We start from the raw sequence: 12,211 nt of genomic DNA, 5'->3' as shown, positions 1-12,211 counted from the left end.
CCCTACAAAAAGTCATCAACTGATTTTGGCAAGAAACATTTGTTTGGGTATTTTTACATCTATTTCAATGATGTATTCAATGCTACTTTTTTAGATTGACTGTAATAAGTGTGTTATGAAGTACAAATTTGGTTTTTTAAATTTTAATATTTCATATTTAATTTATTAATTTATGTGTTTCTTCATATAGTTTATCCTCTATCCCAATTAAACTGAAGCTCTAGACAGTCAAAATTCGTAAATTTTTGCTATAAAACAATTTATCGATGCAAATGCGATGCAATTATTTTTTTCTTAATCTCTTCATTCATGATGTTAAGATTTTAGGAATAATTTAGCTGGATTATCATAACCTTTACAAACTTAAGACTTTTCTTTATATATGTCTTGCCTTGTTTATTAGCTATATTTTTTATATATTTCTCTTATATTTTTTATATATTTTAAAGACATTTCAAATTAAATGAATCCTAAATACAATTTTTTAGTATTATTATTTTAAGAAAACAAGTACTTATGTTTTTAAATAAAAATAGAAAAAGTCTGTAAACATTGTTATTATTACTCTGTTCAGGTTAGTGGTTAGTTGCGTTGAAGTTAGGCTTGCATTTTAATCTTGGAGGAAACATAAATATTTGTAATTGTCTGCGCCTTAGCCATGGGCATATATTGATCTGTCCCCTAATGTGTGCCACACAGTGTGTTCGGATTAAATGACCATTAAGTTCTGCCATTCTGAACAAATGTTTAACTGGCAAATGTCTAGCCTTTCAGAAAAATGTGCATAAAACTGTTCAGTTTATTAATATGAAACTAAAAAATTATGTTAACTAATCTAAATAATATAGAAATGAAAGTATACTAACAAAGTTTCTACATGTGGTTTGTATAGAAATTATGTATGTAATTAATTTTATTTATTTATTTTGTAGAATGTCGGAAGGCGAATGACATGTGCTGAGTTTATTGAGAATTTAGCAGAATTAAATGAAGGAGAAAATTTCTCTAAAGAAGTTCTGAAAGCACTGTATCATTCCATTAAAACAGCTGCTTTAGAGTGGGCAGTGTAAGAAAATATTTCTTTTTATTTTGAATTGAATAATTCATATTACTTATTAATAAAAGTTAATTTAGGGGAATTTCTCACATATTAAATTGTATTTCAAATTTTATCCTTTGTTTCAAAAGGTTTAAATGTGATAATATTTTAATGAAATAATATTTTATAAAACTTTTAAATTATCCTTGACTAATTATAATTTTATTTTTATCTTTGTGTTAGGGCCAATCTCTAGTAATGAATGTTCACAGGTATTATTCCTGAATGATATACGAGGGCTATCCAGAAAGTAGATTACGTTTTGGAATAAAAAAATAAACAAAGTATAGGAAACAAATTTTATTATATACAGATGAAAGCCACACTCAAATACTACTTTTCTACATAGTCACCATACAAATTAAGGCATTTATCGTAGAGATGTACGAGCTTGGAAATTCCTTCGTCGAAAAATTCGGCCGCCTGCGCCTTCAACCATTTCGTTACCTCTTCTTGCAGCTGTGCGTCGTCATCAAAACGCTGCATAGCCAGACACTTCTTCATTGCTGGGAATAGGTGGAAGTCGCTCGGTGCCAGGTCGGGACTGTACGGCGGATGAGGAAACAACTCCCACTTAAAAGATTCAAGAACTTTACGAGTGACATTTGCCGTGTGGGGCCGGGCGTTGTCGTGAATCAACAAGATCTTAGAGCTCAACATTCCTCTGCGCTTGTTTTGAATTGCTCTTCTGAGTTTTTGGAGAGTTTGGCAATACCTTTGAGAGTTTATTGTAGTGCCTCTTTCCAGGAAGTCCACCAAAATTACACCTTTTCTGTCCCAAAAAACAGTCGCCATCATCTTCCTTGCCGACATTGTTTGCATGCATTTCTTGGGTTTTTGGGGAGAACTTGTGTGCCCCCACTGCATTGATTGCAATTTCGTTTCACAGTTCACATGTTTCACCCATGTTTCGTCACCAGTAACGATGCGATCGAGTAAAGAGTCACCATCCTTATGGTAAGCGTCCAAAAAGTTCAACGCTGCAGCCATTCGCTGATTTTTGTGGTCCTCTGTCAAGATTTTTGGAATCCATCTTGCACAAAACTTGTGGTAACCAAGCTTTTCGCTGATGATTTCGTGCAACAAACTTCGCGAAATTTGTGGAAAACTCAAAGAAAGTTCCATTATTGTGAAATTTCGATTTTCACGGACTTTAGCATCGACTTTTTCGAGAAGTTCGGCGGTCACTATGCTGGGTCTCCCACTTCGATCTTCGTTGTGAACATTGGTTCGGCCATTTTGAAATCTTATGACCCACTGACGCACTCCACCTTCAGTGATAATGTTGTCCCCATACACTTCACGAAGCTGCCGATAGATTTCTATCGGTTTACAGTTTTTTGCAGTCAGAAACCTTATTACTGAGCGCACCTCGCAGCTCGCGGGATTTTCAATTAACGCAGACATTTCAAACCGTCACAGTATCTGAACGGAGCACAGCACGAACCTCTCACTAGCACGGCTAGATGCAGACTGAGCTGCGTAACGCTCTGACCCCAAGATGGCCGCGCTAGCCCCGCCCCTAGCGGACACAGACGGAAACGTAATCTACTTCCTGGATGGCCCTCGTATAAATTTAGAAAAGAAAAAAAATATAATCTTATGTTTTTTTAATGATTTCTTTCTTTTCTCTTTTTTTTTTTTTTTTTTTCTTAAATGGATAAAACATTAATCAAAAGATGTGATAAGGATGCCTTATTTTGCTTAAAAAAATCAGTATAATTTTCTTGAACTCTTTTTATAACTTTTGATTGAGGGCTTGCAGTTGTCTTGTAGTGGACTATTAATTAATCATGCTATCTTCATTGTGTTCCTTTACATTATGCTGTATTTCTTATCTCAGTTATTAAATATTTTTAGTATGTAAGAAACATTCGTTAAATTCCGCAGGGTCTCTTTTTAATTTAGAAGGAAATTACAACCTGTAAATTTCTGTTATGGCAGTTGATGTGTTTAAGCATTTTGTTGAATGTTTATCAATTTAAAGCTACATATTGCAAACTACAATAGGAGCTTAAATGTTATTTTTCTATAAAATCCAAGGAAAGTATTCAAATAAAAAGATAATTTTTTATAAAAAATTTACTTTTCTAAATTAAATAAAAAAATCAGTGAATATGTTAATGAAATGGAAGATTTGATTGTTTGGCAATGAAGATGCATACCAGACGAATGGAATTACTAGGATACAGCAGTTATTAATTAAGTTCCTATTTCATCCTTCTCTTGCCTTTTTAAGCCTTATCAATTATTGAGTGATTACTGGCAGTTATTTCATCTTGGATTTGAATTTGTGAGCAGCCTGTTCCACAGGGTTTTTGTGGATTTTTCCATCTATAATATGGATTCCTGTCAGATTCCCTAAAGAAGTCATCCCTACCCATAGGCAAATAGCCTGATGTGCATTGTCATCATCGGCTAACCAATAAACCTCTGTATTTTATAGTTTTACACTGCAAAAGACAATAGTAAGTTTCATTTCTTTGAAATTTATAGTTATAAATTTTTTATAACAATTTTCGCTTGATGCAAAAATAATCTTTTATATAAAACAGGGCTTTATTTGTCTGTACACATATCTTCATAGACATATTCAGCTGGTAAATTGCAAGTAGTGTGTTCTGAAAATTGCTTCTAAAATAAAATAAATATAACAGTTCCCTGGTCCGTATGTAACATATTGCAAGGCTTACCACAAATATGCAAAACTATGAATAATTATTATTGCTGTATAAAGCAAGATATTCCTGTAACATACATGATTAAATTTTGGAAAAGATTGGGAATTAGGTATGAATCAAGAACATACTGAGGATGGAATGGAGAGTAGAAAAAATCAAGCAAGCAGTGGGATAAGGAACTGTTAGAAAGATAGATTGAAGTGCAAAAAGAATGGAACAAGCAATGGGTGTAGAAGAATCAATTAAATCAAACATTAAGTCTCTGGATTGATTTTTTTTCACCTGTTATTCTGAAATCTTCTTTCTGCATAAAATTAACATTAAATTGGGAAATGATAAAATTTAAAATCCCTTTTAATAGAGGATAAAAGACTCCTTTTTTTTTTTTTTTTTTCCCCCCACTCCCTAAAATGGAAATCAAAATTTCCTAGCATACAAGAGAGCTTTGTGGGTGAACTCTAAAGAGCTAGTACTCTTTTTTTCATGAATTAGATATTTGCTCACTCAGAGATAAAAAAGTAATCAGCCTTTTTAATCATCAGTTCATAAATTCATTGCACATATCACGGTAAGGAATTCTTACGTTTTCATTTAATCCACAAAAAGATGAGAAGAAATATAATGTTTTATAGCCTATTATATTATTTCAAGGGAGGGAGAAATAAGCATTATTCATTTTCTTAATATTAATAGCACATTAGCAGTTTCTAAACACTTTTCACATAACTGATGTTTTGGGCCCCAATTGTGAGCAAAACTATATTATTAATAATGGTATAATATTTTATTAATGTGAATTTCACATGTCTGATTTTAATTATATGTATATTAACACAGAAAGCGGTTTTTCATGGGATTGAAACTTATATTAACGAGCAAAAATTAATATAATATTTGACCATCTTAATAGCCAAACAGTCTTTTTTAATTCTTCGCTCTTTTTCTTTTTTTAAATTTCACGCATTGTCTGCAAGAAAATAATGTTAATCTCAGTATTGCTGTTGCCACACAGATACTATATATATTTGAAGAACTGCAATTTCCACATTAATTAGAATAAGGTGAATGTTAGAAGCAGGAGTGGAAGGTAGTTCAAAAACAGAAGTATGGGTTTGAAAATCAAGATAAGTTAAATACTGTCTGCCCACTAATAGTTGAGATTTCCTGCCAGCATTTTGGGATATGAGCTTAGAGTTTAAAGAATTCCCTGTGACATGAGAATTTTATATAAAGCATTTTCAAAATTAGTTTTATTCACCCCAGATAACTATGTTAGAAGACTATATTGGATGTGTCTCTCATCTACTTGTCTTTTGAAACTTACACTATCCAAAACTTGAGGCAGTTTTTTCCCATTTCTGTGCCATTCTGAACCAAAGGTATTGGAATACAACTCTCGTGGCTCCAAGGCAGGAATTTTTTAGTTCTGATTATTTCCTTTGAGATGATGAAGGTAGTGTCCCCATATTCTTTATTTGATAAATATTGTTCATATATTTTTAATCTGTTAAAACTGTGTGTCTGTCTAATGCCATGTAAATGAGGAAAATGTATTTTTTAATGAATTAAGCTATGAACATAATAATTTACTTTACTTTTCCAAAATTTTCTAAAATTATAACAATTATCTGCAAGGGACGATAAAAGAAGAATGAACTTAATCTTATATAAATTGCAACAAAATCAAATTTGTTTGCAGCATTATTTCAACTTTCTTACATATCAACTTGAAATCATTTTGAAAATATTTTATTATCTGCAACTGTAATAAATGCATATTTATGTTTTATTAGTTTTTACTTATGTCTTCTGTTTACAGTTTATGGTATTAGTTTCTTTAATTTCGCTTACGTTAACAAAATTTCTCTTCATGTTTTTGGTGCAATTTACTGTGAGTATATATGAACATTGTTGTAAGATTTATAGTCTAAATTTCTGTATAGGTTAAGTAAGTTTAAAATTATGTCTCTTAAATTTTTAATTAATTTGATTTTTATATGATTTTCTTATATCAATTCACACTTTCCTATATTAATTATGCTAAATGAGTATTTTTTCCTATATAAACAGTAAGAATTTGTTTTTTTTTTTATGAAGTAAAATATAATTATTTCAGTTTAAAAAAAAATGTATAAATTTTCAGATTGATCTTGACGTTTATAAGCTGTATAATGTTTTTACAATCAACATAAGTAAATACTATTAACTGCATGCATTAGGTTTTTAATTTTTCTCAAAATTATTGTAAATTATCTTAAATATATGTATGAACTGGTAAGTACTAATAAATTGCTACAAGTGAAGAAAAACTTCCTTCAACAAGTAAATTCTAATTAGATATATTTATTATATCCATTATTATTTAATTTCATGTTCTAATTTAACTTCTTCTTATGTAGGGATGATGAAGAAGAAGTATTAACAACTGATGACCATACACCTAATACAGATCAAAGACAAAGTTTTATTGGGCATAACCCATTTCTTGAGGTGAGTAGACTATCTGAAAATGTTAAGTAAAATGTATTATTTTCTTTCATCTGTCTGTATAAATGTGAGTGTAGTTTCTGTTAAAAGTTATGTTTGTGAGGATTACTTTTAATTAGTCAAAATAACTATATATTTATCCATTTCTCAAGTTAATATGTGGATGAAGTATAAAAATCCATGTGCCTAATTTAATATTATAGGAAAACTTGAATTAAACTGCCAAAATAAAAATACTTCTATATATGGTTTAAAATTTATGTATTAAATTATCCTGCAAGATATCCTGTAATTAATATTTGGTTTTTCTCTGTGGCTTTGTTGAGTAATATAATTGTTATTGTTTTAAATAGGATTATCAATGGATGATTACAAAAAGTATTGGACAGTGATATTTTATAGAGTTTAATTTTCCACAACAAAATAGGCTAACTTCATGTGTGTTTAGTGGTTTTTATGTATGGCACAGTTATGCTCAAAATATCTCACAGAAACAGATAATCTTGTGTTGCTTTGCTGTAACTAAACAACTACTACTTGTGTGTTTTCATAAATAGCAATCAATTTTTGAGTCAAAAATAGATTTAATTCAGCTAGGTGTTAAATAAATGTTGCATCTTTTATCTGCATGCAGAGGTCAAAGCACAAAGGCCTTCGCTTGCAAATAAAACATCCATGACTTCTTGACTGAAATCAACCTAAAATTTGGGCGGAGTTATACGAAGTACCGTATCATTTTAAGATATTTTGAAACATTTTGGACAGCTTTGTTTGTGTAAAAAAAAAAGAAGTATATTAGGAGAAGTGGAAAACAGTGAAATGAATGTATATTTAAAAAGAAAGGAGAAACAACAAAAGTTTGAAAGGAGCAATTTTTTTAAAGGGAAATGTCAATTATATAACTTTGTAGGGCACTTTTTATCTCTGGCTATCAAGGGGATCATAAAATTTATTGCCTGCTTTCTTAAAATGTATGAAATTTCTTAAAATGTATGAATGTAAATGTAATGTAATGTATAATTTATGTATTAAAATGTATGAATGTATAAATTCTTAAATGTATGAAATTTAATGTTTACTAAATTTACTCCGTTCTGAGGGAAAACAATGACTGTGTATTTCTATATATGTTATGTAGTAGTAATTTTTATTTAAATAATAAAACTGGTTCATTCAGTGTTACTTTTTTTGATTGCATTATACAGGTGCCAAATCCTAACTTTGCCACTGAATACAAAAAGGGCTATGTAATGAGGAAGTGCTGTGTTGATCCAAATGGAAAGAAAAGTATGCTATTTACTTTTGATATTACACAACTGTAATGGTATTTGGGATTTTTTATGCAAAAAATAAATTAAGTTTTTTTTTAATTAAAAAAAATTTAAAACATATCTTTTGATTAAAATCAATATATTCTTAAAAGAATGTAACTACTACTTACCTTTTATCTGTTATTAAATCTAATTTTGCTACACATAATTGAATATAATATCATATGGATTGCATTAATTTTACATTTTTGCATAATTTAGCATTTTCAAATCTCCATCCCAGTTGCCTTTTTCTCATTTTTTTTTTTAAAGTGAAAGTTAAGTAGATGTTAATGTAGTGTTAAGTGTGCATTTTTGCTTAAAACTCTGTACATGTTTGTATGTAACTGGATGGATAGGATATGCGTAAAAAATCTGTGAATGTGAAAGTTTCTTAATTTTTCATGATTCTTAAATGGTAATAAAATGGACAAAATTTGGCTATATAGTCATACTAACATTAATAAATCACTGTACATTTTCAAAAAGTGTCTTGCATCAAATTCTGAAAAATGTGCATGTGGTTTTTAAATAAATATTACCAGTCTAAAGATAAATTTTGCGTTATTTTAAAGTTTATTTGCATCTTTACATTTATTATTCTTTAGTAATATGTATGCTATTGGACAAATATTAATGTACATATTTTTTAATCTCAAAATTCTTTCAAGACTAAGAATTTTCTTTTAGATGTTTTATTGTTTTAATCTGGATGAATTATTAGGGCATTCTCTAAGATCTATGCCTAAAATGAGCTAAAATATTTTTCAATTTGACATTGGATTCTACTGCTGCACCATATGGAAAAAAATTATATGTAAATTTTTTAAAGCATTTAGAAATGTCTCAAAGATTATACTTTGATTGAAAAATTTCATTGATCTGTGCATGATAATTCTTCTGAAGTTGGTTACTCTTTCTCCTAAAAATGTTGCAGAAAATTTTATTTCTTGAGTATGATTGATCAGGTTACCAAAATAGTAGCTATTTAAGTTGTAGAGCTGGCAAGAAAGACTGTTATATATTTTTTGCATTAAGAAACATTAATTGTAATATTTGTTTAATCAGTTATCTACTTATATTGGAGTTCCAGTATATGTTATTCAATGATTCTAAATATCATTTGGTATTAAGAAATCTTTGTGCTTCTTGTAAAACATAACAAAGTGATGATCCTAATTTGGAAATTAAACTCTTGCTGGTATGTTTGTATGAATATATAGCTAGCAGGAGGAAAATGTTATATTTCCTAAAGTCATTTATGTTTTTACACCCAATTATTTGATAGTAGACCATTTGAGTAGAATTTTGGCTCTGATATGATAAACATAGTATTGTAATGTGAAGGATGCTTATGATTTAGCTTGAAGAATTGTAAGTTCTTAATTGAACACGCATAAAACTGCTATTGTGAAACATTGCATTAAGCAGAATTCCCTCTTACCTGTAAAATCAGGGAAATGAAAAAGTAATTATGAAACATATAACCTTTGTCTCAAAATGTCAGGGTTACAATTTGTAAAAAATTATTAAGGAGGCTTTAAAAAAGGTATATATGAGTCTATTAAAATAAAAAAAAAAGTTCATCTTTTAATACAGTGCTGGCCATTAAAATTGCGACACCATGAAGGAAAGCAAGTACAAAAAAGATATTTATTGCACGTAAGCAGTATGGCAAGAGGACAAAATGATTAAATTTGTAAAAATTTTGAAGGTTTACAGGGGTGTGAAATTAATAAAAACAGCTGTCACCCCTGGCATCTAAAATGACCCTTTAGGACACAACCGCTGGTCATAAGATGTAAAAAATCTGTGTTCAAATTACCGTCGATTCAAACTAGAAATGTGCATGCCATATATCCAATGGCTGCTCAAACTATCACACCAGGTGAAGGGCCCCCTATGCCAATATTGAATTCAAGCAAGTGATGTGAGGTCTCTTCGGACACTCCAGACACGTAAACGCTATCAGAATACTGCATGTAGAACCGGGACTTGTTTGAAAAGGTGACATTGTGCCATTCCTGTACCCAGCTTTGTTATTTGCCACACCAGAGTCACTGTCTCTTCCTATGCTGTATTGTTAAGAGAAGCTGAAGTAATGGTCAGTTCATGCTTCTGCAAACGTCAATGCACTTTACGAGCTGGCCCATTTCCTGACTAATGGTTCATGATGTGGTCATGCAGTTTTGCAGAGCTGACTTCATAACATGCCTGTCCTTTCTGGCATTAGTCATGGGAGGGTGTTGAAATGATCCTGTATGCCATTCGGTATGACCCTCAGCAATCCATTAATTCCATATTCGCATGACAGTGCTTGGATGTCGACCAGTGCAACTGGCAATATCACAGAACGATAATCTACACTTTTGATACATGGCAACTTTCATGCCTCTATTGAATTTCAAAACTTGCTGGTAAGCATTTACTCTTCTTATTCGAGGTATTGAGAAATCCACTAGGTAACTTTTCTTTTATGCAGTGCTTCAGATGTTGTTCCTCCTTTCTGCATCATCTAAATGTGCTGAAATACTAATCATTTGCATATCCCAACTTCTTCTTTCTGTCATGTGATTTTGATGTTATTCAGATCATTCCTTCCTGCTTTTGCAATTTTAATAGTATAAACCACCAAACAAAATTTGCCTTTCTTAAAAATAAAGCAAAACCCACTGTGGTAATTGATAAAAAAATGCCATTTTTTAAAACTTAAGAGCAATTATTTGGAGAAGAAAAGCCCACAATAAAGTGTGTATTCTAGAACTCATCATATTATTATATGTTACAACAAATAACTATTTCAAACGCTTTTCAATTCCATGTAAATTTTAGTTCATATTAAAACACCGCAGGAATGATAATTATTATGAATGATTTACTTTCATAAATTTCTTTTATGGAATGAATAATTTTATCTCAATTTGAAATTTCTTTTTAAGAACCTTATTTTTCTTTAATTTATCTTTTTACTGCTTTTTCTGAACGATTTAATACATGTTTTCTGTATGCATTTTATTCATTTGCTTCACAATAATGAATGAATAAATTAAATTTTTATAACATTTAATTCTTTCATTGCATTTTGTAGTAGTGAAGTTCTTCAGTAACTTAAAATGAATTTGTGTAAAAGTTCATTCTACTTTATCAAGGAAATTCTTTAGTTTAGTAGGGAAAAATTAGAATTAAGATTTAAATTTCCAGGGGAATTCTGCTACAAAAATTTTATGTCCCATTCATTGGTTGTTATGAAAGAAATCCATATTACATTCTTAAACTCTTTTAAATATAACATAAATAAATGTAAATAAATAAATAAATAAATGTTTCATAAATGCAAATACCAAAGATGCTGTTCAAAATGGTCATCAGCTGTTTGTTATCAAATCTGTGGCATCTTGCAGCTTTTATGCCTCTGTATCCATATTCTGTTGTAGTTTGTTATAGATAGCCTGCTTAAAAAAAAAAAAAAAATCTGTAAGATTTCAGATTTTAAATTACATCCAAAGGGGTGTTTTTCAAGCATTTTGTGTGTTACCGTATTTATTAAATATCGTATTCTACATACTCAAACTATAAAATTCATTTCAATGGCAATATCGCAAATTACTTTTAAAATGAGCATGTCTTTAGAATTTCCGTTACAGAGTCTTGCATGCTGGAAATAAAAAATGTTTTTTTTTCGTACAGTGTTGCAATTGCTCACTTTGAAATCATTTATTTTTTTAAACAAAAATTCATTGAATTGTTACAAAATATAAAATCAATAATAAAACAAATTCCAAATTCAAATTAGGGGCTTCCACATGCCCATATTCTATGGAAGATTACATTATTCAAATTTGATGGCTCTAGTTACCGTTGTTTTATCACAGTGTGAGAAACATACATACATTTATACAGATTCTTCATTATTTAATTTCTTTAAATATAAAACAGGGCAATAATATATGGGGACAACAATTTGAAAAGTGATACAGCCTTTTAAAGTTTTCGGCGCAAAATGCCAAAATGAAATTAATAGTCCTTCAGGGCAAATTGTCCCTTTGGACTAAAAAAAAAAAACGTGCAACAATCATAACACTATTGAAAATTTATAGGAGTTGGAATATGGTAGTTAGGAAATCTATTGGAAGTCAACAAAATTTGTATTTTAACTCTAAAACTCTCTTCTCTATTATTTTTATATCATATTGGTGAAAATTTGTTAATGCAAAAATCCTGATTTTATGCCAAAATTCTGTAACATATAAGTGCTGATATTAAGTTTGTGTTGCTTGATTACTGATGTTATATTTAAAGTTCTATAATAAGTGTTGCTGTTATATTTGAATTCATTTTTTTAAGTACAGTACAAAGTCTGTAATCTGGACGTCCATTATCCGGAATGATCTATAATCTGGACCTCAAAGCCACAAACTTTTTTTTGTATGCTTTACGCATGCCCGTTTAATGCTATGCATGTGTGTTTAATGTTTATGCATGCCCGTTTATCACAAAAAAACAAAGTAACTTAAACAACTTACATTAAAAGAAATGTTTAATAAAGTAAACCAATAAATATTAAGCTTTTTTTTGTAAATTTTGAGACCCTTTATATCATAATTGCTCTTTATTTCATAAATTATGGTTTCATA

The 12,211-nt window shown here is 29.9% G+C and overlaps 1 protein-coding gene across 7 annotated transcripts in view; it reads left to right on the top strand.

The window, feature by feature from the left end:
• Positions 1 to 12,211, top strand: part of LOC118188103 (PH and SEC7 domain-containing protein 3-like) — a 306,258-nt gene that overhangs the window by 260,989 nt on the left and 33,058 nt on the right. For all 7 annotated transcript variants that reach the window (XM_085820856.1, XM_085820857.1, XM_085820855.1 and 4 more), the window contains exons 8-10: positions 933 to 1,066; positions 6,180 to 6,270; positions 7,473 to 7,554. In XM_085820856.1, coding sequence (XP_085676982.1) covers positions 933 to 1,066; positions 6,180 to 6,270; positions 7,473 to 7,554 — 307 coding nt within the window. The remainder of the gene's footprint in view (positions 1 to 932; positions 1,067 to 6,179; positions 6,271 to 7,472; positions 7,555 to 12,211) is intronic.

This window comes from Stegodyphus dumicola, chromosome 7 (genome assembly GCF_044657685.1).
Source record: "Stegodyphus dumicola isolate Sdum_Otavi_A_Nest chromosome 7, ASM4465768v1".
NCBI lineage: Eukaryota > Metazoa > Arthropoda > Arachnida > Araneae > Eresidae > Stegodyphus > Stegodyphus dumicola.
This window is presented reverse-complemented; position numbering and strand designations above follow the sequence as displayed.